The sequence below is a fragment of the Pyxicephalus adspersus genome, chromosome 4 (assembly GCF_032062135.1).
Source record: "Pyxicephalus adspersus chromosome 4, UCB_Pads_2.0, whole genome shotgun sequence".
NCBI classification, from domain to species: Eukaryota; Metazoa; Chordata; class Amphibia; order Anura; family Pyxicephalidae; genus Pyxicephalus; species Pyxicephalus adspersus.
The window spans coordinates 30,443,247-30,471,221 of NC_092861.1; the positions used below are offsets into that span (position 1 = coordinate 30,443,247).

At 38.2% G+C, this 27,975-nt stretch overlaps 1 protein-coding gene and 1 long non-coding RNA gene across 6 annotated transcripts; one reads left to right on the plus strand and one right to left on the minus strand.

The window, feature by feature from the left end:
- Positions 1-1,576: 1,576 nt before the first annotated feature.
- On the minus strand, positions 1,577-26,774 carry ZBTB38 (zinc finger and BTB domain containing 38). Of its 5 annotated transcripts, none has more exons than XM_072407678.1 (2): positions 26,758-26,774; positions 1,577-8,922 (listed from the first exon to the last, which is right to left on the minus strand). In XM_072407678.1, exon 2 carries the CDS (start codon positions 8,900-8,902, stop codon positions 5,117-5,119), a length of 3,786 nt encoding a protein of 1,261 aa, XP_072263779.1. In that variant the 5' UTR covers positions 8,903-8,922; positions 26,758-26,774; the 3' UTR covers positions 1,577-5,116. The 5 variants fall into 5 exon arrangements, with proteins under 5 accessions (XP_072263779.1, XP_072263777.1, XP_072263774.1 ...); XM_072407676.1 differs by lacking the exon at positions 26,758-26,774 and adding an exon at positions 25,570-26,659; XM_072407673.1 differs by lacking the exon at positions 26,758-26,774 and adding an exon at positions 24,812-26,659.
- Positions 15,326-23,581, plus strand: LOC140328247 (uncharacterized). The gene is made up of 2 exons (XR_011920255.1): positions 15,326-15,476; positions 23,030-23,581. It is a non-coding gene; the product is annotated as an uncharacterized lncRNA (long non-coding RNA).
- Positions 26,775-27,975: the final 1,201 nt, after the last annotated feature.

Sequence of the window (27,975 nt, forward strand, 5' to 3'; positions counted from 1 at the left end):
TCAGGAGAGTCAACAGTTCAGGAGCATTGTGGAAAGAAAGAGTACACGGGAGAAAGGAGCAGTGAGAAGTGTTTCTCCCTAGCACTTAACTAACCTTAGACAGTAATTACATGGGTACATGAATCTGGGAAATGGAGATTTCTCAGTCTTCATTTAACATCTAGAAATTGTGATCTCAGTCTCTGTACTATGAAGAGAAAAATCAGGGAAGAACGAGACCTTGGAATGTTTGGTGGTTAAACTGAAGTATTTTTTGTAAGTCGCAGGAGAGTATTTTTGTCATAGTACCTTAAATATTAAAGGTCTGTGGGTGGAGGGTCCCAGCAGAAATGGATGATCAGGAAACCTGTGGGCCTTTTCTATTATTACACAGAATTTTTATAGCACTGACATATTTTTCAGCTCTGTACAAAGTCCATAGTCATGTCACTAGCAGTCCCTCAAAGGGGTTCACAATCTAATGTCCCTACCTCAGTCATATGTCTTTAATACAGTCTAAGGTCAATTTTTAGGGTGGAAGCCAATTAATCTAACTGCATGTCTTTTTGAAATGTGGGAAGAAACCAACACATACATGGGGAGAACCTGCAAACTCTCTGCAGAAAGTCTTGGCCAAGATTCGAACCTGGGACCCAGCGCTGCAAAGGCCAGAGTGCTAACCTCTGAGCCACCATGCTTCTACTGTGGAGAAGTGTTTGCTGTCAAATGCGTTTCATAACCAGGGCACAATGAATTAGGTGGGATTTGACCTCTCTATGCTTTCAAGTATATCAAAAAAGCAGGGGTTGTTGCATCGAGTCTGTTATACGAATCCTCATGTCATGTGAATTAGTCTTTGACCTAAACAAGGCTACTTCTTGCTTCAGGGGTATATTATTATCCTTTAAGTTTCCTACCCTGCCTAAAGGAGTTTCCCTTATTAACAGATAAGCACTTCTGCCAAGGTAAGTTCAGTTTGGCTATCAGAAGCAGCCTGAACAATTGAGGTTAATAGAAAAGATGCAGTAGGCCACTCTCCCTTCCTATCAATTTGAGATGGTTACCCCATACCTAGGGCTGAGGACAGCAACATCAATAGCTTTATTTATAGACAGTTGGTAGAAATAGATGACAAGGTACCTGTTTATTTGTGCAAATTGGTGAAGTTAGGCCATTGCATTCTTGCTCCTGGTGCGGTAAGAACCAGGACCATCTTGAACCATGTGGTCTACAGCAGAGCAGTCCTACCATGGCTATATTTTGGTCATCTCCGTTGATGAGGCTGCTAGCTGGTGTCAGGAGGTAGGGTGGTCCAGTGTCGATGGAAATGCAATGTTAAAGCAGTGAACAGTAACTAAAGATGGTATTCTGGATGTGCTGGGACTCAATTCAGCGTGCCCCCATCAAGTGCAATTTAAAGTTAGTTCAGAGTTTATTAAGTTGGATGTTATCATTGTTTAAATAAAATATGTGGAAAAACATATTGTAGTGTGGTGTAGAGTTTTTAACATTGTAACAATATAATGTTTATACTCTTCTTTGGGCACCTGAACCAAATAGTGAGAACATCATGTAAAAATTGCATGCATTTTAACTCTTTTTTTAACCATAAGAAAATAATAACCAGTTTATTTTTTTATCAGAAAAAAATAAAACTTTTATCCCTGTCAGTAACTCACAAAGTGAAAATAACAGACACAACACAACAGCCTTTCAAGATATCCCACAAAATGGTCTTACTATTCAGTCTTTATATGACAAATAGGACATATCAGAACAAAATGAAGAAAGATCTAAACAAAATAATAACAGATCAATAAAAAAACATTGTAGTTAAATATATATATATATATATTTCTTTACTGTTACCACCTCTCTGCAGTATTTATTAATGCACTTTTGTAACACCATTTCTCCATAGTGGTTGATAGGAATTAACTGATTCTTGGTCAGACAGTATTTCAATAGACTTCTTTTATTGCATATGTGGAAACTTTCTATCCCACGCTAAAAATAAAGTGTGAAAAAAATGCTCCTGACAACAGTTAGCTTGTGTTGTATCAAAATAAATACACAAATTGGGTTTAAAGATTTTAGATTTTTTTTGAGAAGCTTATTAACAAAATTATTTAAAAAAAAAAAACGGCACTGAAAAAGTGATTTGGCTTCTTATATAAACTTTTTTTTTTTTTTTTTTTTTTACATAGGAGGAAACGGAAACAATAAATTCAACCATATAATTAAAGTGAACCAGAATTTAGCAAAACTGCTGCCTGATACATTCTAGCAGCAGCTCCCCTGTGCAAAACTATTTCCCCAGTCTTCTCCCCAAGACTCAGATATTTTGACATTGAGTGATGCCAATTGAGCATGGTTCTGATTAAAGTGCCAGTATGTAAGTCATGCCCAGCACACCATGCCGTGCACATATCTTGTATTTGTGAATGATCTCCGGTTAGAAAAGATAAACTAAGCATAGTTATGTATACCAGCATTATGCCAGCATACTCCTAAAAAAGAGGGATTGGGGGAGAATACTATCAACTTTAAGCCAGAAATACATATTTGCATATCAATTATAGTGCAGATATCGCCAAAGGGACTTACCGCTTGCGGCTTTGAACTAGAGGGAATCTGATGAATTTATCTAAGGAAGCCCAAATTCAAAGGCACCAAAATTTATTCAGGGGAAGGAATTCATTGAACATTCTAAAGTGCATTCTGTGATATACAGTAGACATCTAAATGTTCCTGCATGAAAAATCACAAACCATGTAAAGAACACAGGAAGACCTGAATACCAAACTGCTCGTTTTGGTAATTTAACCAGGTAATGCAGTCAAAAGCTTGGGACTTCTGCTTCCTGGGGTTGGATACATGTGAGATAACATGCAGATATGTCTAGGTGTTTTCTGCGCATGTATCGTAACACAATTTTACTTTAAGACTAGAAACAAATTAGCGTTTAGGGTGCCATTGCAGGTGCACACTTTTGCCATGGGGTCATTAGACAGCTACATGAAGCCACAATAAGAACAAATTAATTAGGCTATCTCTAACATGGTTGACGATATCTTTACACACTATAAGTTTTCTTTGGAAATGTTGACAGCAAGTAAGTAGAACATATATTTGGTGGTCACCATATTATCTCTACGGTAATTTAGAGATAGCCCTGTAATGACTGCACCTATATAAATATATATGCAACCTATAGCTTTAGGAATCACATCCCAAGCTTCAGTTTGCAAACACCCTAAACAGAAACAAATAGAGCACAATAATCATGGTAATATTAAATGTTGCAAAACTTACAGATGTCAGTATTTAGATTGTATTTTTGTAAAATTAAGAACCGGCCATCTGCTTCCCCCATCCCTAGCTACACCTAGGGGTCTAATCCTACTACAATACAATATACATTGGGTCTGATTTAATAAAGCTCTTCAAGACTGGGGAAGATATGTCATCATGAGACAACATGAGTGATCCAGCAAACCTGGAATGGACTGTCCAGGATAGAAAATATTTGCCAACTAATAGCAAATTAACTTTAGGAAATCCATTTCAGATTTCCTGGATCACCATGGTTTTCCTATGACAGTCTATCTTCTCCAGTCCTGAAGAGCTTTATTACATCAGTAAATTGTGTCCCATAGTAAAAAAAAAAAATGGCACTCAAAAGGCTCTATTTATAAAACAGGAAATCTGACATACCCTCAAATATTCCCTGGTGGGAATCAATTACTGCCATTGAAACACAAGTATCTGAAAGATTCCCATTAAGAAATGTTTTATAAATAGAGTCCAACAAATACTACTGTTCCTCAAAATGTAACTGTAAGTATAGCCTAAAACCACAAATTTTAGGAAGCTGCAAAAGGTGGTAGCCCCTATATGTTACTATGTCGATCTCCCAAAAGCTCATAGAAGATTCCCTTCTAACAAAACATTCTGTTTTATTTATGAAACAAAAGTTTGAAACATCCTTTGGTTGCATAGAAAAAATTACCTTCCAAATTTAGTTTATGTTTTCAATTATAATCGTAAAACTTTAATATCTAATATTTAAGTCACATAATAATCTTTTGAACTTGCAATTCACAAAAGATGATAATTTGTTAAATTGTGTTAACAATATAATTCACTATATGCTATATGCTGTTCAGATGTACAATACATAGATCTTTCTTTGTCCCTGGTTGCAATAAGCTGTTTCCTAAATAACACATTTATTACAGTATATATTGCTGTACAGTGCTTTCCATGTGTAGTATAATATAAAGCATTTAAAGAAGCAGTCCACACAAATATACCCTCATTAAAAATCTAGATGAGCATGGACGGTCAAGAAGCAATCACTGTTGGAAAGTGCTATGACAATGATTTATATATTATATATATTTATTTCAATATAGATTTTATCATCTTTGAACGTTGTAGGAACAAAGTATACTTCCTTAGGAGGGAGGGGAATCTCTTGTTTATCCAGATTCCCTGGTATGCACAATAACTGACTGCCACTTTAATAAAACTTATATTGTACTACAAACTGTACAATACGTGTTGTCTGGCTAACTGGTAGCAAGAACACATGTAAAATTCTGACATTTATACATAGAACTAGTGCAAAGATGTACAGCTCAGGGAAACTAACACTATTAACACTTGACTTTTTCATTAAAGGGCCAATAAAACTAAAATATACTAGTTGTTTTATATAAAAGTGTTTTAATAACATTCACTAATATGGAAAATTGTGAAACTTCATACATCTGCGATGAAAGTGGAAATGTGATGCCATACAGAAAAAAAGCTCCTGTCCAGTAATATGTTGAAGAATACTGCCACAGCATAGAATCCTTTATCCTCAGGTGGCGGCCAAAAACACTGGGCTGCAACAAAAGGGTTAAAGATCTAAATTCTCTAAAACCTCTGTACATGTATGTGAATGTTTACATATATATATTTGTGAATGTCATTAGTATGACTTGTATACAGAAACTAAATGTTTTAGGTTGTCTTGGTCCTTTAAACCTTATGAATGCTGCATTAGGCCTATAGCCATCCCTTAGCAGCAAAAGAATCAACAAAAAAAATAGCTTGTGATTGTTTCAAAATGTTTCATGAACCTCATCTATGGGACAAATGGGTTATCAAAACTTGTCATCGTCTTTAGTTCTGTGAATGTCTTAGCGCTCTCTTTTAAGGAAGAACGATCAGAGTTCAAATTCTCCTCTAAGTTATAGTGCCTTGCTTTCCAATGTTTCCAGACTTTGGGGGCCTCCATTAGGACACTGCTGTGTATTGCAACTGGTGGTAATGGAGGTGGAGTTATGAAATTAGCGGAATCAGTTTCTCCAATAGCATTTACATTCTCTAAAGAGCTTGGAGTGCAAACATTTTGGGGTGTGACCTCTGTAACACCACTGCTGTAAGACAACAGTGGAGCCTCACAATCATCAAAAGAAGGGGGAAAACTTTCAGGCATGCTCACAGAACCTTTTTCCCCAGTCATTTTAGAATCATTACAAATACTACTTGAAGCACCAGCCCAGGTGCCTATTTCTGCATTAGATGGTTGTAAGTCTTTACGTTCCCTATGCTTTAGCCCCCTGAAATAGTGTTTCTTTTGGTGCATCACAAGGGCGGCAGCAGTCTTGCAAACTTTGGAACACTGGACACAAACAAACCCCTTTTCACTCTGCACTTCTAAATGTTTTTGCTCATGATTGTTTCTTGAAGTAAGGTAGAGAAATTGCTGCGAGCAGAACTTACAGTCATACATTTTTTCTCCAGTGTGAATCCTCTCATGTTTTTTCAAAGTTTTATGCAACAAAAATGTCTTTTTGCAATATTGACACGTAAAGTTTTTTCCAACCTGATGGATCCGTTCATGTTTGCTTAAGTTCCCAGGAAAGGAAAAGCACTTTCCACATACCTTGCAAGAGTAAGGCTTCTCTCCAGTATGACAACGCATGTGAACCTTCAATGTTGATGGGTTCCTAAAGGCTTTTTGACATAGTTCACAAAAGCAAGCCCTAGTGTCCAGCTGCCACTGTGTAGCAGACATTTCTTCCTCAGTTGCCTCTTCCTTTTCAAATGTCTTTACCTGATCGCTTGTCTTTTCGGAAGGACATTCAAAATCTAACGTTTCTGGAGAGTCTTCTTCTTCAAATGTATTTTCATCAATGGGATCTCCAGATGAGCATTTTGTGTCAGCTTCGCTTACAGTCTCCTCAGTACGTCTAGGTCTACTGTGTTTTTTTCTTTTCTTCAATTTCCTGAATTTTTTAAAGTGCTTTGATTTCTTTTTGGGCTTATAGTTGTAGTAAGGTCTCCATGGTTTGTCAGACACATCTTGGTCACTAGCATCATCACACATCTCCTCCATTTGGAGACTATCTGATCTCCGAAGCCGGATGGAGCATCTTTCTCTTTTGTCATCATCTGAATCCAGCCATGCTTTTTCAGGCTCCGGATGCTTTGGTCTTCCACTTTTCCTGAAAAACAGAGATGACCCAGAGATTTGCCTTTTCACCAAAGCTTCACTTCCAATTTTTACTGTGATTTGGCAAAGTGGTGCAATTCCACTACTGACTAGAGTTCCAGGTAAAGCTGGTTTGGCTATGTATGTTTCAGTTTTATTCCCTTCTTGAATAACACTCTTATTATTTTTAGATGATGGTGCAGGAAGAGAGAATTCACGTTCATCCTGATGAGGGTCACTATTTTTGTACCCAGTTGGAGATTCCATTCCTGTATTTGTCTCAGTAGCCCCAGTGTTAGTTTCTTGGCTAGTATCTTTTTCTGGGGAGATAACGGTCCGGCTGGGATTCCACCCTATTCCATTGGTAGCTACTGTACCAGTTATTGCATTGCCATGCATTATCACAGAGGACACTCTGCTGCTGTGCATTATCACTGAGGGTGCAGAGTTGCTAGTGTTAATAACAGAGGGAATATTTGAATTTTCAATAAATTGTGGACCAGGTGTGCTACCACTCTGATTCAATGTTGAAGCTGAAACATGTGAAGGAGAATTAGCTTTCCCAACAGGCAAGACACTTGTGTTTTTGTCAGATTGAATTATATCAAAAGGCCAAGTGTCCTGGGTCGTTGTTGAACTTGTTACATTTTGCGATGGAGCATCTAATGTGCTAGAAAATTCCTCTTGGCTGTTTAAAGAGAATGGTTGTGAATTTAGAGTATTTTGAACAACCGTGGGTGTGGTAAAAGTATTTTGAACTTGGAAATGTGCTGCTGAAGCTGTTCTAGGAGTTTTCAGTGGGGGTCTTTTACACTTCATGGGTAAAAGTCTATACAGTTTGTAAGGATATATGCTTGTCTTGAGACCTCTGTTTGCTTTACTGCCCACCCCAAGCCTTGGGTCAATGCCATGGGAAGATTTCTGATGATTTTTAAGGATGTAGTAAGTCATGAACGTTTCTAGACAAAATATGCACTGATATCTCCTGTCTCCTGTGTGCCATATTTCATGTTTGGTTCTATATTCAGCTAAGGCAAATACCTTGTTGCAATAATGGCAAGGATATGACTTTCTCCATGAATGGACATTTGAATGTCGTCGAAGACTAGATAAAGTTAAATAATTTCTTTTGCATACAATGCAGACATAGAATATTTTATCATCTACTATTTTAACAAAGTGGTCTGTTGCAGAGGAGGATCCATTTGTCAGTGCATTCTGGTTAGCTGTTGTTTCAGTAGGTGTGCAGTAGTTCTCTGTTGAGGCGCTTTGTGAAACACTGTTGGGCATCCTCAATTCTCTATCCATGTGCACAACCTTAAAACAGATTTGTTCATGCCGCTGTAAGCGTTTAAAGTGTGCAAATTCTTTGCTGCAGTTTTTGCAGTTAAAAGTCACATGGTGCTTTTTAGGAAGAGGATATGAACCAGCATCACAGAAAGACTGGTTAACGGGTGGGTTACCAGGAGGAAGTTGTGGTAACGTGCTTTCATCTTCCCTTTGGCTGTAAAATTCGGTTTGGTTGGCAGTTTGCTCTGAAGAACAATCTACATTATTAGAGGTACAAGTCTGAATGACAGGTTGTGGGTTAAAACACTGTGGTTCTAACACCGACATGCTCTTGGCTAACTTGGCCTCCAGGTTGGTAGTAACTGTAACAGGTGCTGCGCATTCCTGGTCCTTTGTATGGCTACCTTTATTGCCATGGTCAAACACAGAGTCTCTTTTGTATGGGACATCACCAGAAGAAACTGCATAAGAGTGCTCAGCCAGTGTGTTAACTGGTTCTCCATCATTGCAGACACCATTCTCACAGATACCACGGCTGTGCACCTCTTCAGCAGGGTCTGTGCTCTTTTTAAAATTTGCTCTTAAATCAAGGGGAGAAAAGCCATTGACTTCAGTTTCCAAAATAGAAAAGGCATTGGTGATTCTTGGTCCATTAGCAATGGCCGGGTCTTCTCCTTTTTTATCCACAGACTCTGATTTCAATCCATTCTCTCCTCGATAAAATGGTGTCGCATTTTCCACAGGATCAGTTGAACAAGCAACAACAGCAGGCTTTTTGGAAGCTTTGATGTTTTCTAAAAAGGTTATGCCTAGCTTTTTACCAGCATCTACAAGATCAGTCAGGGTCTCCTTTTTCTTCACTGCAATCTTTGAGCTGTAAATAAAGTTCAAAATCTCTGTAAATGTATCTGCTTTTAAATCATTGAGCTCCAACACATGTCCTTGGATTAATATGCTCTGGCTCCGAAAATGGTTTCTAAAATACAGGCTGGAGGCTGCCAGTATATTTCTGTGTGCTTTGAATTTAGTGTCTTCAACCACAATGGTAACGTCACACAAGAATCCTTGCATACGCTGCTCATTTAGACTACAGAGAAGGTTCTCTCCGTGAAGACTGTCTGCTATGTCTTCTGAAGTGCACATTCTGATTTAAGCATAAAACTCTGTAGAGGAACAAACAGGAAAATGATCAGAAGCATGTACATACACATTTTTATAGTAACCTGTTTTTAGCATAAGGAGAAATTTCCAATAAACATGTGAAACATAAAATTAAATGTAATTAGTGTAGTGTCTCCTTAATATTTATCTGAGACAGCAATAAAATCTCTACATATTTTAAAAGAAAAAAGTGCCTCAGCTGACTACTTTGAAAACGGCTACTGTAATTGCCTGGCGGCCACAAGATATTTTGCTGCATGCACATGGAAGTTCATTCATTCAAGAATGTACAGAAATCTGCACATGTGCAGCATAATGTACATTCTTAAAAAGAATGCAAACAAGCAGGTAACAAGCAGGTGTGTTTGTTTTATTGCAGAGGAGACATAGGGCCTGATTTATTAAAGCTCTCCAAGCCTGGAGAGAATACACTTTCGCCAGTGAAGCTAGGCGATCAAGCAAACCTGGAATGGATTTCTTCAATGTCATTTGCTTTTTGCTAGCAAATGCTTTGAATCCTGGACCACATCCATCTCAGGTTTGTTGGATCACCCAGCTTCACTGGTGAAAGTGTATTCTCTCCAGCCTTGGAGAGCTTTAATAAATCAGGGCCATTGTGTGCAATCAAGAGCGACCCGTTCTCAATGATTTCACCAAAAAATTTACTTAAAGTTGCACTTTAAACTGAAATATGTAGATTTCAGCATGGAGAAAAGGCTTGTCTAATTTAAAGTTCTTGACAAATTTTAGTGTTTTCTTATATACAACCCCCAAAGATAGCAATTGGTTGACAGTTGCCTTTGCTGTAAACAATGCAGTCTCTATTGAAGGATCTTTCAAGAAAAGGTTCACTAGGGTTTATAACCTAAAGCTAAGCCCATAAGGTAAGTTCATGAATATTTAATTAGAAAATATTGTGTATCAGTACACTAAGGATTTTACAGTATGGCCCAGTGGAATGTAGTGCACACACAATAGACTACTGATTTTTGCATTATTTTGTATGTGAAAGTTAATCCACAAAAATATGTGTAATGAATCATCTCTTTACATTTTGCTAGGCTCCAGCTAGTATTTAATATGATTTGTGAGGTGTCTTTAGAGGAAAGATGAATATATATATATATATATATATATATATATATATATATATAATCATATACCTCTGAGGTTAGCACTCTGGCCTTAGCAGTGCTAGGTCACAGGTTTGAAACTTGGTCAGGACACTATCTGCATGGAGTTTGCAGGTTTCTCATAATAACATATGACTATGGTAAGGACATTGTAAGGATTGTGAGCCCCTTTGAGGAACAGCTAGTGACATAGACTTTGTAAAGCGCTGGATAATATGTCAGCACTATATAAATACTCTGTAATATAAAAACTGCTATTTATTCCAAAATAAAGGCTTCCAACAACTATTTCAGTTATTGAAGACCTAAATATTTATGTATGCAAGTCATTTTTGTGAGATAAACATGGAAAGAAATTAAAATAATGTGACCTTTTTAAAAAAAAATTCCCCCTATTTATGATTCCCAGTAAGGACCAACTTATACTATAGTTTACACTACAATGGTGAATGCTGCAAAATGAATAGGCTGCAACACACCTCAACACCTAAAGGTTTTCTGTAGGTTATTTTTTTTTAATCTGTTACAGTGAACTGGTCTCCAGATGTATTTCATCCTACTAAATTTGTTTAAAAAATGTATATATATTACATATATGATGATTTCTTGCTTGTAATTGCTGAATCAGTTCAGGACCAGCGCTTTTGCATCCTTTGTGGTCCAGAGCACTTTTCACAGTTTAGATATGGGCCTACTGATTTGCAAATAGCTCTAACATTGCTTATGATTCCAAAGTGTTTGTAGAACACTTACAGAAGCCACAGACACAAGTCATATGATTCTTGTTCAATTTTTGCCTCAGGGCTAGTATCGGACGAGAATCTGACGTCTGTACAAAGGTCGTTCATGGATCTGTCCTGGCAGATCCACGAACAACAAACAACCGCAATGCAAGTGAAGGGAAAAGAGCGCAGCAGGGTGCCGCTCTGTCGTTCCCCGTGGAGACCATTTTCCGTGGAGACCCCATACAATAAAATGTTGGTAGATGCAGTATTTTTTTTGTATGCAACAAAGTATTTGCACAATTGTTTATTATATATTTTCTAAATAAAAAACATGCACAAAAACACAGTATAAAACACGGTTTTTCGAAAACTAGGGCAAGAAAGAAAATACAACAGAAGCTGCCACTTCTGTTTCCAAACAAAGCCATGTGATCACCGCCATGAACTGACTAACTGACAGGATGGAGATCAAGGACTGATGTTGTTGCAGTATATTGTAATGTGTCAGGAATTTATTCTTGCAGCCTTTTAAAGTTAATGAAATGTCCAGTTTAGTTCTGTACAAACATTTAAAAACAAACTCTGTCCTACATTCTTTTTGCAGGTCAGTCACTCTGTAAGAAATGTAAAAACAACATTTATTCCATTAATTTTGGGTTGAATAAATAAAATTTAGACCCTTGTTCAATTTTTATTGCTGTCTGTATTCCCACTGGGAAGATTCACCATTCTTCCTTAAGACCATTACTGAGACAGGGATACAGGGTAAAATCTAAAATGTTTTGAGATGACACTAGAAGAAAAATCTTTCTTTTCTAAGATTTGCTACAAGTTTTTTACCCTGTGCTCTTCTACCTTTTCTTTGCCCTTCCTCCCTATATTTTCCTAATGATCTAAATAAACCTGGAATGGATTTCTTCAAAGTCATTAGCTATTTGCTAGCAAATGTTAAATCCTGGACCAGATCCATTCCAGGTTCGCTGGATTACCCAGCTTCACTGGTTGAAAGTGTATCCTCCCCAGTCTTGAAGAACTTTAATAAATTGGGCCCAACGTGTGAACAATAGGTCTCTTCTGTGCACTTTCCAGGTATTTTCAGTTGCTTATAACTTATGCTTGTATTTTTGCACTGTTGATATCTGATGTTGTATGTGTATTTTTGTGTGACTGATATGTTACAGCTCAATATTCAGGGTCTCTGTTACTATTGCATGTTTTATTGCTTTTTCATTTGCTAATAAAAATATAATTAAAAAAAAAGTGATTTTTATTCATTTTCTGTTGCATCTCTAGCACAGGAAGTGAAAGAGAAATCTACCCACTAGGACACAGACAGAAGAAATAACCTAATGGGATTTGAATCCTTCTCTCCTATGTCTGGGGTAATATTAAAATAAATATCTGAAAAGATTACTTTTGCCACCTGCATGCCTTCATTGGGTGTATGAGGAAGAACTGTGACTGCTGTACAAGATGAAAACTGGGACTGGCTGTCAGTTTAACAGTTAGGGCTGACCCTCTGCTGAAGGAACACAGACAATTCTGGCATCATTACTAACAATAATATTGTACCTTTTTTCTGCATATAATGCACATTATACCAACTTTAAAAAAAAATATTTTAATAGAAAGTGTTCCTATTTTATCCATTGGTAACTCTAATTAGCCCAAATTAAAATATATGCAAACCTAAGAGTTTAAATCTAGCTTTAACCTTTTTATGCCCGGGGGTAATCAAAACCTTTATGACGAAACCAAAGATTTGATATCCCCAGTTTACATTTTATATCATTTTTCGCATCAATGTTTTTTTAATACATTTGAGACCTTGGTGTGGTATGCTGTTGTATGTTGTTTTTAAAAATTTAGACTAAACATGCAATTCACAAGCAAATTCAGTTTTAGTATGTTTAAGTGGAACAAAAAACTGTAAGCAGGCGGTTCAATTTTTGCAGGATGGACAGGCTCTGTCTCTTCTGCAATAAAACAAACTTAATTGCCTGCTTGCAATCTTTTGTTGGAGGTACAATGTACGATCACAGTATACTTAGGTATCAGGAAATAAAAAACCTCCATGCACAAGAATAAGAGTTATGCCATTCTCCCCCAACCAAGCAAAGTAGCAGAAGCTTAGAACCTAAAAGGGATGTAGGTGATGGAGCGAGAAGAGGTAGGTTTTGTTCTCCCTTAATGCATAATGTATTTGGTGTAATTATATATTTTTACTTAATTATTTCCCCTATTTATCCTGATTATCAGGACTCCAGGTATGTTAAGGGTTTTACAAGAGCATTGTATGGTTTTTATATAAGAACATACACAGCTCAGTGTTCATTCAGCAAGTTTGAGAACAGGCAGGAAAATTTGTTTTAACATCTATCCCTTCTGCAACAAATAACCTGCCTGTGTGCAATTCTTTGCTTTTTTTGGCTACTTCTGATTTAACTTTAAGTCCCGGATCTGTTTTTGCATATTGTTTTTGGCACACATTTTTTTAAATATAAAAAGATTGTTGAGTAACTAGATATACAACAAGTCAAGCCTACAAGTTGTGTGCACCGGTGAAACAACTACAGACTTTGCTACCAAATATTGTCTACAGGTGGTGCTTTCACTTCACATCTCATCAGAAATGTCAGTAAATGAACTAATGGGGCTGTCCAAAGAAGGCTGCCGGTGTTTCTTCCCTGCCAAGTGCTCACCCACTGTTCAATGTCTATGCCAGCATCAGCAGCTGAAAACTACTGTACCCAAATTTTCTCTCCTCCATCCTTGTCCAATCACAACAGTAGAGGTGGAAGGACAGAAGCGGATGCGACTGCAGAGACCTTGAGAGGTATGGGAATATATGCCTAAAAGACCCCTATGTCCCCCACAACCCCTAGGGAATAAAGGCATCCTAAAAAAAGAAGGAAAAAATGGTGGTCCATTGGGGGTTATTATTGTTTTTTGATGCATTTTTTTCAAACAACAGTTTCATTTTGGCATGTTTATACCAAAGTCATTATCAGTAATTTATTTCATTTGATTACTACTTAGTGATCCTGCAATATGGAGCCTTGTTCAAACTTTCACTGTTACGAGATGACACATCTCTGTCCCTATCTCTGTCACATGGGCTTCCAAGGAAAAATGCAAGTGACCATTTTCATCCACATTGCTCAGGCAAAGTTCACCTGGCAAAACTGCCACACAGCCATTGCTGAGGCACCTGTCTTTGGACGGAAAGTAGCTGGAGATCAGCAGTACTGAGATGCAGAAAAAAAACAACTGAAACAAAATTTTATTTTTAGAAATGACAAATGATAATGACACGCAGGATAAAGTGCTGATCAAAAGAACGATCAGCATCCACCTGTCATTGTTCTTCCTGTGTGAAACTGATATCTGAGTCCCATCACTCATTACATGCTGCACTTCTGTATAGCTCTTTAGAATAATTCAATGAACCAAAACATATTAGATATACATTTTTAGAACAAGTCTTGGATTTAGAATGTCCTAAACTTAAACTTCCTTATCTTCTGAACAATATGGGCCATACTGACTGGCTGTGCCAGGATGACGCCTGGGCGGGGTATCATTCATCCCGGCACATGCAAGGGATGCAGACCTGGCAACTAAAGCTGACGCAGCTTAAGTACAGAATTCAGTCAGGTAAGGCATATTATTGCAGAAGGGACATGGCCTGTATCTTTCTGCAATAATAACCTGCCTGAATATACAAACTTAACAATGGAACTGAAGAATATTTTTTAACTTTTAACACTAGTCCTTAAGATTCACCTACAGGCCAGACTGCAGTTGTAAGATCATTTTTGAGTAGATATTTTTTATGTTCCATAAAATGTGGGCGTGGCGGGGGTCAATTGCCATCATACTTTGAGCCATCTCAAGAGAGTAGTAGCAATAAACCCTGGCGTATATATATATATATATATATTATACTGCACAATACACAATTACTTTCAATAGATAATAATGTTGCAGGGCATCTGACTCATTTGTTGTCTGCCAATGTTCTGCTGATGTATTTCTATTTCACACTGAGGCCTGTATGAAACCTACAACTCAATGTAACACCCATAGAATAGTCTTCTCATGGCCAGCCTGCTAACATGGAGCTCTGCTGACCTACCTATATATTGTACATTTAGATTTATACTGTCTGCTAAATCACAGCAACTCCACACTGCCACAGAGCACAATGGCTGGCTGCATGCTAAATATCAGGCATGGGAGCAGGCCTGGTCACGTGACGCTGCATTCTACCCCTCAGGGTAGGTAACGATGGCCTTATATATTACCCATTGCACCGGACATTCACTGCCAGGAACTATTATCAAGCTACAGTGAACTATTGCAAAGCCACTAGAAAGTGAAGGTAGATATATGGTAGGTAAGTATTACAGAGCAGTGACCACCTAACTACTTACCTCTGTACAGCCGCTGATGTTTACAAGCAGAGCAGTGCACGGCAGCGAGGAGTTGCGCTCTCCTCCGGCAGGTGGCGCTCCAGTACCTACAGGAGCAGCAGAGCGGCGATCACCAGGAGGCCCCTCCCTGCCTCTCAATGACCTAATGGCGGTGACATGCATGACGTGGGCTCAGAATGTGGGCCCGGTGACGTACTTTTAATACTTCGAATTCGGCTGAGACTGGAATAATATCCAAATAGAGAAGCAATGCTCGAGCACGGTATTACAGCACATTATGTAGCACATTTCATGGCAGGGTCAGAGCCAGGTTTTTTTTTATAGCTGTGAGACTAAAAGGATGAGAATGCAGAACTGGGCCTAGCAATGGTGTCCAGGGGCTGGCCACAGTGTCTGGAAATGGCTGTGGTGTCTGAGAACTGCCCTTGGAGTGGCCATAATATCTAGGACTGCCTATATTTTCCAAAGAATGAATGACTATGGTGTCTGGAGATTGGCCATATTTTTCAGGGGCTGGCCACAATGTCTTAAAGCGTACCTAAACTCAGAATTTTCATTTTACATAAAAAGGACAACCCTTTTATGTAAGGTAAAAATTCTGTTTGTGTTTTAAGTGCAACACTGTTTTTTTTTGGGTGCAGCACCGTCTCCTAATGAATGGGAGCAGAGCCTCCCGGCATACCTACCTCACGCATCCCAAAAGGGTTTTTGGCGCTCCTTCTGTGCATCTCGTGCATGTGCAGAATGAGCCCTTTCACTAAAAGGGAAATAAATTGCCGATCCCACACATGCGCAAGGTTTTTTCTCATCTACGTCACCCGATCTTGCACCTGCGTTGGATGACGTATGAAGAACAGAGAGAAGATGGCTGTGCCTAGCGTGCCGACCTGAAGACAAATGCCTGGACAACGTGGGACCCGATGGATTCTCTGACTAATGGCTGTGGATTTCAGGGACTTGTTATGATATATAGGGGCCATTTGTGGTGTCTACGGATTGGTCTGGGTTACTGGGTTCTGGTCTTGATATCCATGGACTAGACTTGGTGTCCATGAACTGGTCATGGCTGACTGGGGACTGACTGGTCCCCGTGTCTCTCAGAGCAAGTCCATGATATATACGCAGCTCCAGATACATAAAAAATGGTCCGCAAAGCTTTTGGACTACAAGGAGTGATTGTTATGTAACATAACACAATGGTAAAGTTCAAACATTTGCTATTTATTTAAAAGATCAGTGTTCAACATGATTTCGTGGTGCATATAGAACCTGTCCATGTAAACTGTTAAGGTTAGATAGGATCCCCCCCCCCCCCCCCAAAAAAAAGAGGTTAATTGTCTTTCCCTCAAAAAAAAAAAGTGTTCTCAGACTACAATAATAATATATGACTGAGGTAGAGACATTAGATTGTGAGCCTCTTTGAGGGACACTTAGTTATATGACTATGGACTTTGTATAGCGCTAGGTAATATGTTGGCACATATATCAATTATTAATATTCACGTCCAGAATGTGCAGACAAAATTAACAGGAAAGCTAATTCGAATCCCAAAAACATTGCATTAAGACCTTGTGTGCACTGTTTCAGACACACTTCACCTGCATTAAAGCTTTAATCACATTTTTTCAAAGCCACTGAAATGCATTGTAAAAACTTACAATGAGAGTTTTTTGGTTAGGCAGTATGGATGTTTCAGCTTTGGTCCAATTTTTAACACAACATGCTTCTTTTTCCTGTGTTTAAAGCTGCATCTTCCAAGTGTTCCCCAATGTGTTTCTGAATTAGAAGCAAAGCGTAGAGCTCAAGGTATGCCATATTGTTCTGCATACGTGGTCTAAACCCTATTCAAAGCTGTTGGAGACTCGGCCTTGCTCACAGTAATCAACAGCATGCCAAGAACTGTACAGAGTATGGTGTGCAAAGCAAACGTGTTAATAAGCTTTCAATAAAGTGCCTGAAAGCTGTGCACTAGGTTAGTGGTCGCCAACGTTCTCAGACCCGCAGACCACTAAATATGCCGGCTCAGGACCGTGCATGCACAGGAAGCTGGGTGTCACTTAAAAGGGAAAATGATACCAGAACCCTACCCATTCTTCCATAGCAGGTCTGAGCCTGCAATGGGAGAGTGGGCAGGTTGTGTCTAGAGACCCGCCCACTTCCCTGAGCCTGCGATCTGTACAGGGGACATGGTCAGTGGCTCTGGCTGGTGCATCACCCCAGTGGGGACCTCCTCCTGGCCCCGCCCAGAGAACCGGCCAAAGCCGTGGACCCCCAAAGTTTTCTCACAGACCACCAGTTGGCGACCGCTGCACTAGGTCACAGGCACCAAGGTTTATTTAGAGAACCTTATTAGGTTACAATGTAACTAAATTACTGTGAAGATCTGATTTGTAACAATTTGCAACTTGTTCTCTGTGCAACTAACTTTTTATTAGAGTCAGGGAAAGCTGGATTTTCAGTCAGCATTTATTTACTGTTCCTTTGCAGTTTGGTCTGGTACAGTTAAACTGTTGCCACAGCGATAGTGGTAAGAAAAAAACAAAACCCCAGATAGTATAATCCCATTGAGGGTTTTAACCCATTCCCATTTTATGCAAGCACATTTACAGTTCTTATGCTTGTTTTTAGCAGTAGAGTTAAAGTGTACATCTAGACAAAACTTTTTTTTTCTGTATTTTTGCACAGCTAGGCTATTATTGGTTTTGAATTTTTTTGGGAAATTTCCCAAAGTGATGAAAATCACCTGTTAGACCATCGTCATCAGAACTAGTGTCCGGTTAGAAGACTATTCTTCATCTTTTTTTCTGGGAAAAATACAACATTTTGGATTTCCCCTCATTTTCTGTTTTTTTCTTTTTGAGAAAGTTATGACCAGTAAAAGAGGTGGGCTGAATTTCCCCAACTGGAACACAGACAACAAAACAAATGCCACAGAAGCACTAACATTTCCATATTCAAAAAAAAAGATTTTGCACAACTTTCAGGCCCATTCAATATTTTTAAATATTCAGCATTTTGCAGTTTTATGCATTCCTAGTGAACAAACATGTTTCCATAAAATGAATCATACGTGTTGTGACATGCACAGCTGCACAGGAGGAAGTACACTCCCTATTCGGAAACTCATACAGAAGGTACATATAAAAACCTACTCCGGTATATCTAAAATGCAGGAAATGGTATTTAAATATGTGTATTGGAAATGCAGAACTGAATGTATCCGAAGTGGTAGAATTGGAAGACCTTGGTGTCTAATCCAGATGTGCAATGTGCTAAAAGCTTCACATTGTAGACCACTTCATTTATTTTATCTAAGGACCCTAAAAATGTAGTCTGGCGGAAATTTAAAGATTGTTAGAAAATGATTATATCACAACTTTACCTATGTACATAGTTTGTAAGGCTATGAACACATAGGATGTTTGTCACTGGAAACAATCTTGCATGATCAAGGGCCTTTTTGACTAGCTAGTTGATATGACTACAACACACAAAATTATATACTATATATATAAATCTAAAATCCCAAAAGGACCTCATATCAAGTCAGAAGCCAGATGCAGAGACACTTTTTTTGTTCCCCTCAGGCAGTTTTGAAAGGTGAGAATAAGGGATCCCCCATACTGGTATTTGTCACATCATACAACTGAGCATCCCCATATATAGTACAAGTTTGCACTCATAGTAACTTATCAGGCCTTGGAACCTGTATCTATCCATAATTTTTATATCTTCAATATGTCCTGGAGCATTAAAATCAGAATAATTCACATACCACCAAATATATACAAAAAAAACCATTATATATACATTCTGCTTTATGTAGCTAGGCATAACTAGAGTGTTACTTTGGCGATGGCTTTTGAATTGTATGAGGTTGCAGGCTGTTGCTAGGACTCAGAACAGACAATGCTCCTTAGCAGATGCTAGAAGCTTCCCAACTGTACGCCGTAGCATATGAGTGGCATGAGGGATAGCCAGGATGTTTTATATACCCCATGCTTTGTCACAGTTGGCAGGACTGCTGTGGAGTATTTGCAAAGGATCAGAGGTGCTGAAAGGGGCACATATATTCTTGCTTTAGAAAAGGTCAGTAAAGCAGAACAGTTAAAGTGGGAAAAAGCAGCATACAGAGCCAAAAAACAAAGTTATAGACAATGCAGCAAAAGAAAGAGTGAGAAGTATAGAGAAAGGACAAGGCGATCACAAAACATGGAGCTGAAAAGCTGACAGACAGAGGCATTGGATCTGTATGAGATTGTTGCCAGAGAGTTGGAGCTTTCTTTTGGAAAGCAGCACAGCTGTCTAACTCTTCTCAATGCATAGAGAGGCCATGAACAGTTTAATAATCAGTTACATTTAACTGGTTATTAGGAATTAAACATAACTCTGAAGTGGATGATCCATTTAAATTCTCTCAATGAAAAAGGAAAAATAAACTTTTGAGTTCCTATCTAATATATTGAATGAAAGACAAAGATAGACATGGTACATATTTTTAAAATGACAAGGTGTTAGCTTATAGCACGTTGTCAATAGAAGGCTTGTCAAATATGCAGTTATGTTTTTAGCTGTGTTTTTTGCTGGCCTCCCAGGCACTTTTAAAAGCTACGGCTGCAAAATGAAACGCTGAGCACCTCTATAATGAGCTCTTAGCAGTCCAAGAAAATATGTATCCCAGTATTTATGCTGGGTAGACATTCATGGGGCTGGAAGGGAGTATGAGTGAGTTTTACAGGAGCAGTGGGCTAAATGTGCACAAATTAGGCAGTAGGACTGGACAGCCAAAACCATTGCCCAATAAATATAAAATTATATTGTGACAAGCTAACTGGGCCCTTCTTGAGTTGTTTGTTTTGGACTACCAAGAAGGAAGTGTGGAAGAGTGAGAAAGGACGGTCCTCTCCATGGCATAAGGTTAAACTTAAGTGTAGACCCTTTGGGCTTTAGGCAGCCTGTGGACACAATGCTATATAAATAAGGGGCATGCTTGCTCTTCTGCAAACGCAGCCTTTCAGTATTATGTAGGACATTCCTGAGGCTTTGTGGCCACAGTTAGGATACCACGTTAAAAAATAGTGGTATGTGTAGACACCTTGTGGTACCTGCTTGCATGGGCAAATGCCATCATATGCTTTTATTTTTAGCCACAGATTTGCTATAACCTCTTATCATACACCACAATTAGAGTAGGAAGCTGGGCACCTTTAAGAGATACTAACAGCTTTGCGTAACACATTTGTAGGAATACTTCCTTTCAGGTATAGGGGTTAAGGGATACTTTGAAGGAGTCTGATGGCACTGAAAAAAAATCATGTAAGAAGATTATATTGTCTGTCAGCCAGAGAAAAAAACTTCAGAGGATGAAGTTGGCCTCTGCCCAATTACTCAGCTCTACAGAATGTGACTGCCTAATTTCCTGTGTATGAAGTACAAGACTGCCTTATATGTTTGTAATATTCTTCTAATTTGGTTGGTGGGTTTCTCAACATATGAAATGAATATTTAGGAAATGTTGTTTTTAGTAGTAGAAATAAAAAAAAGATATTTGCAAGTCATAAATGAATAATCCTTGTATACGAAAGTGCCTGAAGGATAATCAGTCTCACAGTCTGTATCGCTTCACAATTAGCTTCTCCTTTTTTTCTCCAATACCTTACATGCAATATGTGGTATGAGGTGTCTTGGATTTTTGAAATTTTAGTGCTACCTATATGTACCTGTGATTTCCCTTTTGCGTGAATTATTAATTGGCACTAGACAGCTCTCATACACTGGTGCCCTTTTACTTTTTATTTGTCCCTTTTTAACAGTTTTTCCTAGGTTATAATTGCAGCCCTACGGGGAGAACTGACACAAAGCAACAGTGCGTTCCTGAATACCAACATGTGCCCATCAGCAGAAGTGTTATTTGGGGTCAAATGTATGCTTTTGATTTTTGACAAGTCTACTGTGCAAAACAATTTTTTTTACAAGTTTTACCTATCAAAAGCTTAGTAGATCAATGTAAATATTTTTGGAGGTCCATCCACCCCTGTAGGTCACTAGGTTCCTACTTTTCTTCATTAGAAAACTTAAAAAAAAGTAAAGGTATACTTAAAAGATTTTTTTTTTATTTGTATCTTGATTAGAAAATAATTATAGCTTCATTTGCATCATTTTAATTTCTCAATAAGATACAGTAAAGTGATCTTATAAATAGCACTCACAACTGTGTTTATATCCACCACTTGCCTTATGGTATTAATGTAAGTGCACTCCCTCAAGGCTTTATGGCCTCTAGTCAAGCCATACTGCTGTTTTATTTCAATCAAGTTGAACACAAATTTTTGACTCATATGGGTACTGCAGGGCCTTTATAAGTCATTATAAGACTTTAGTTTAGATTTCCTTCCCAATTGTTCTTTCTAGGACACTCCAGGCCTGGATCCCAAATAAAGAGCTGCAATTCTGCAGTGACACATTTGCGCATGGCTCTATCTAGGCCCTTAAATCCCTTTTGGGGAGGTTAACAATGCCACATACCTTCTAAATTTGGCATCACATATATAATTTAAACATTGTATTGAAACCTATCAACACATTGCTCTGTCCGTGTTTGACAGACAACTGTCCAAAATGTAGTCTTGGAATCAGTGCAAAGGCATTGATGTGTTCCCGACATTGGCTGGAAGAAATTCAGTTGCAAGATCACAAGTTTACCCTTTTCTTTTTAATTGATTGGATATCATGGCAGAAGCAGGATTGACTGTAAATGGGCATTGGAAATGTGCTTTAAGCAAATATTACATTGTGTTTAACCTGTAGAAATCTTTGTATTATCATTTGAACACACTGGATACACAAATTTACTTATTTCTTTAAAAAAAACAATTTCACATAAAGGTTGATTCAAAATCAAGTAATACTTGTACCATATTATGTTTAAATATAGTTTGAGGAATACCTTGTTTGCTGTCTAATGCTCATTACCACACAAAACACTTTCATTGTGTAACGAACAACTATAATAGCAATAGTAATACTACTATTACTGTAAAGAGTTAGAATAAATCTGTCTTTCAGCAAACACATCAGGCTATGGTAGACTAAAAGTCTTGAACAGCTGTTGGTAACTTTTGGGAGACCAGAGCTAAGAGTCAGTAAATTAATACTTCTAATATTTAACTGTAATATCAGATTGCTATGAAGTAATTTGCTATGCAAAAAAATTGATAAGTGGTTAATTAGTTTATTGTCATTGCACATAAATGTCAAGACTTTCATTTTGTTCACTTTGGAAGCCATTTGCAGTATTTTCCGTTATCTTAAAATGGCTGCTGCAGATGTAGATTTCCTACTTATACCACAGCACAGACACAAAGAAAAAAAAAAAGACACATACAATACACATGCTACACCAGAAATTTGATAAGGCATTTAATAGGCCATTGTCATAGGACAAAGTAAGTGTTAATATTATTATGTTTACCCTAGCAGTGACATTGAAGCAGTTCCTGTTATCATAAAATGGCTGCAGATGTAGGTTTCTAATGTGCATATATCAGAGCACAAACAAGAAAAAAAAACTCAGGACTGTATGCTTACAACACAGCGCATAGGTCAGTCTATATTCTGTAGTTCTGTTGATGTGTATAATAAGGGTACACTACTACTGGATAATTACAGAAAAAAACAAATTTATAATTTTTTTGTTATCAAGACTGCAAATATCAGTTTTTAGTATGTCCCTTTTTTCCCCCAGTAATGTTATCTGCAGTAAAGTTCAAAGGGATATTACCTAAATATCTCCCATGTTCTCTTTCACATTCCAGCGACCATTTTGCAGAAGGTACAGTGGCTCAAAATGGCTGAAGTTGCCATTGTCATCTTTGCTTATGCTGCACAGCTTCAACAAGAAGTGAATAAAAACGGAACAAAGAATGCAAAACGCTGCCTGTTTATAGACCAGTTGCCTTGAGGACCTTATGTTTTCAAAGAGCAAACAATGAATATGAAATTAAAGAGATAAGTGGTCTATCAGCTTTCAACAGTGTTTTACTAAAAAAATATATTTTTATGTCAACATGAATTTGGGATAACGACTGGAAACCAGCAACTGAAAGAATATGTGGAGTTCTAGGGCTTCTGATGCCTATTTTATTCAAGACATTACGTAGTACAAATAGTGCTAAAAGCAGCTTAGCAGCCTGAGCCTGGCGATGGACTGTATCCATTTTCATTTAAAGTGGACATCGTTACCTAATATAATTTTTCATGCAAGGACATATATTACAAAAATTTGCGACGGAGTATGCACAGCAAGCAGCTTTGTCTGCACACGGATGAAAACAATAAATCATTTTCTTTTCCCAAAGAGAAAAAAACTACTTATTTAGAAAGTATTTGCTACTTGCCTGATGGAAAATTTTCTCGAAATAACATTTTCTTTCCTCTGCATTATAATCATTTAGCGAAAAATTTCCCGTTGCCACAGTAACAAGGCAAAGGCCCAGTCTAGAGAGATCATCACAGACGCAGATTCCCAGCCTTAAAGGAGCTTTGCTCCAAATGCATGTTCATGAAGACTCATATTGCGTTGTTAAAAAAAAAAAAAAGTGAAAATAACACTGCTATGTCATGATTTGGATTCATGACATGAAATCATCCTGCGTCAGACTAGCTATTAACCCTTCAGCCTCCACAACGGCCATGCAGGCCCTCGACGGTTACTTAACAAACAGTGGCATTGACATTCAGACAAAGAACAAAGAGAGAACAACATTTTGTCGTTTTTAATTTGCCTTGTTTCAGCATAATGCTTTATAGCTTTCTTACTTGATCTATTGGAAATAATATGTCAGGTAAAAGGTTTGTCAGATAGAAAACCTATTGCATAACGCTTTTTTAGAGAATAGCAGCAAAAGCCAAATTAAGGGGGCTGTAAAATAAAGGCCTTGTCTGGTTTGCTAGCCTTTTTTCCAACATTAAGAGGAAATATCTGGTATCTGCATTGATTGTCAGGGTTAAAATAGTTGAAATGTCCAATATAATAATCTTAATGGGAAAACAAAACAAAAAAAATTTTGCAAGCAGAGGTTTTATTCGCTATTTAATAAAGCCAACAGGCAATGCCACATCCCGTCTGATTGCTGTGAACAGTTAACGTGTGTGATAAGCCATCCGCCATACTGTGCAATACACCTTTCACACAGAAATACATTTTATAAACCCAAAGAAAAAAAGAGACAGCTGTGAGCTATGTACAGCCAATTTGAATAAAAGCTGTCGGTTCACTTATTCTGTAAAGAAATGGCAGATTCCCCTCATTATATCTGCACAGGTGAAAGACAGCAAGTTATACTGCTTCTTTTGTAATCATACTCTATTTCTATTTTAGATAACTGTGTTTTATGATAGAAATCCCCCCTGTGTTTGTGTTAACTGTGTATTTGTAGTGTATATTGCACCGTAAGTAGTTAGCGGGGTGTATGTACGATAATGACAACAACATGCACTTTCAACCTACCTCCAAGAACCATTTAAGGGATTGATAACACAAAAAATACAGTCAAGCTTCCTGTGTATTGCGCAGTAAAAGAAAAATAAAAATAAACCTTTTTATTCGGTCCTCGCTTCATGGGTCTGAGGAGCTGTCGTTGGTAAAATCAGCTGGAAAGCAGCTTGGATGGCTGACATTCATGAAAAGTGGATTTTCCATTGGGGAACGGAGTGTGGCAGCAACAATAATCCAGCTCCAGGTTTTCTTCATGCTGTATGCCATACGGTACTTCAGCAGCTTTGTGTAAGCAACGCCAGGACTGACCACTGCAAAGGGCCACTTCTGTTATTCCCTGGAGAGCCAACCTTTTCCCACAACTTCCGTAGATATGATCCAGGCTACAGTGCTACGCAGGAGCTAAAAATAGATTCTTTTTCTGTTCCCCTTTACCTGCATAACAGGCATATTAGTTTTCCAGCGCTTTATTTGATATTCTCATTAATTAACAATACAGCATACATTATTTAGCTGGATAAATAAAGGCAGGATTAACATTAACACCATATTCAGCTGCCTTTGACAGTCAATGTTTTTCTTTAAAAAGAAAAAAAGGCTTATGTTTTGCACAAGATGACGGACATTGAAAATGCCGGCTGTAAAACGGTGATGCAATGTTTAGATATGGAATCGAAAGACAGGAGGTGCAGGATGTTATGTCAGCCAGAATATTTACATACTGACAGCAGAACATAATAGATTCGGAGCTCAGCATGCAGAAGAAAAGGCATTAATCCTCACTGCTGCCATTTCAGACTTGCAAAAGATGCATTCTGCAGCATCGCTTAGAAAGGAGGAAGGGCAGAGTCAGCTCACCTTAAACACAGCACGCAGTTAATGTTTCAAGAGACGGACAAGATAACAGGATCTTCGGATAACCCAGAGATGAACAAAAAAATAAAAAATTAAAGAGGGGCTAAAAAATAAAAACAACCTCTCTCACAGCTGGCTGTTTCCCAGATAATATACGACAAGCTTCTCAAGGATACGTCGCCTTGTGTAGCTGTGCGTATGACCATCCCGGGGCTGATGTAAGATGCACAAACACTATATATAACATCCTTCTTCCAGATGCAGAATAAAACCTATTGCTTAAATATTGTCTTCAGTAAAGGATGATATCCTCTTGAGTCAGGATTCAAATCACCGCCTTGCAATCAGTAGTATTTGATTCCTTTACTTTTCTTTTTATTTTTGTTTTTGTAATCTGCAGTATAAGTTTTATTAAATGCAATATCCTTTGCACAGTTTGTGAGCCCACAAGAACAGAGATCCAGTCATCTGACCGGCTAATTGTATTTAGGCAACACCCTTCTTACCACAAGCTCGGCAAGTGGCTAAATATATCAGCATTACAGCTGCTCAGTCGCACAGGAAAATACGTACTAAAGAATTGTTATTTCCTCTTGAGATAAAATGGAATTCTTACAGAATCAGCTTCTGATCAAACGCAGATTAATCCACTGCAGTTTTCAGTTGCGTAATCTAAGTAAACTGACCCATATGACACAAGCAAGTCGTTGTTGAACACTAAACTGTACGCACATACTGACTGGTGGTTGTTTTAACTGTCTGACTGCCTGCTCCGCATATTTCACTGCACTGAAAGCTGGGCTTAGAGGCAATGTAAACAAGCTGAGAGAATGCATTCATACAGTGCAGTATGCGGAACTGCTTCTGTCTGATCACACTGCAACACTTTAATGATTTAATCTTAATGAGGAGTTTAGTCAGATCTATGATGTGATTTTATGCAATAACTACGTAACTATGTAGGAACTAATACTGTGCAATAGGAGTTATATAACTATGCCGACTACCTCCAACAATTAAAATTGCAATCCAAATAAAATAACGCACCCAAAAGGTAAAACAGAAGGGTATGTGGTAGTAGTGTAAGAAAAGGAGCGCTCCAACCAGGCCATGGATGTAGTTGTGCACTGTGACCTCTGTTCCCGTAACCACTGCCTTGTGTGCAGTTCAACTTCAGTGCATTATACTTACATGCTTAGTATCAGGGCTCTTCCTCTTCTGCAGACATGATTCTTTAATCATAGGATTACTCATAGCAGTAGTTAGACTGACATCTGCAGGAAAGAGGAGGAGCTGCGACAATCAGCAGGTAAATATAAGGGTGTGAGGGTAATTGCCATCACTACTTTTTTAAGGGGGGTTGAAGGGTGGGCCTAGATTATCAAAGGAGGCTTAGACCAATAATGATGTCATGGTATCAAGTATTAAGGCCATTTAATGAAAAGGGGTAACTAGAATACTAGACACAACAACTAGAACTAGTTTGTTGTGATCCAGAGGTAAATAATCCCAGGGTAAGGGTTTACTACAGTCTACATTTGGGCTGTTAGTCCCCAGGTTGACCAAACACACACGAGCTAAACAGAAGAGCTGCAGGCTCTGTTGCAGGTACAATTCCTCTTAGCACAACACACTCATCAGCCAACACTGTGTCAGGTATGACATAGTGAACACATACAGATAGGAGTTGAAATAGTCAAAAAACATTACAGTATTAAAAAATATTAAATCTTATGATCATCCCTATAATTTGAATTCACAGAAGGCACCACGTCCCAATAGTTCACACCCGAAATCGATAAATTCCTACCTGGCCTCATCAGATATGCCATCCATACCACCACATTATGCACAGAAACCTGAAAATCCTATCTCCCTAAAAGAATTAGCCTGGGCGATTGGCGTGTTTGCCATGGGGAAATCCCCAGGACCTGGCGGACTGACACTGAAATATTATAAAACTATGCTTCCAATCCTAAATGCTCATTTTGTTGAGGCCTTTAACACACTATTTCCACAATGCCCAGTCTTTAAAGACATCCTAGAGGCACAAATAACTGTTATCCCTAAAGAGGGCAAGGATCGAACATTTTGTGCTAGCTATTGACTGATTTCTTTACCTAACGTAGATATGAAACTTTACTCCAAAATCTTGGCAGCGTGTCTAACCCCTTGCATACAGGGTCTGATTTATTTAGATCAGGTAGGCTTTGTGCCCAACCATGAGGCGAGAGACAATATTACTAAGACCATAGACATCATTCACTGGGCTTAAAATAAACATCACCATTTAATGCTTCTCTTGACAGAAGGGGAAAAGGCATTCGACAGAGTGGACTGGAGCTTTATAGAACAGACACTCTGACATACAGGTTTCAGAGAAAATATGACGGCCCATATTCTGGCACT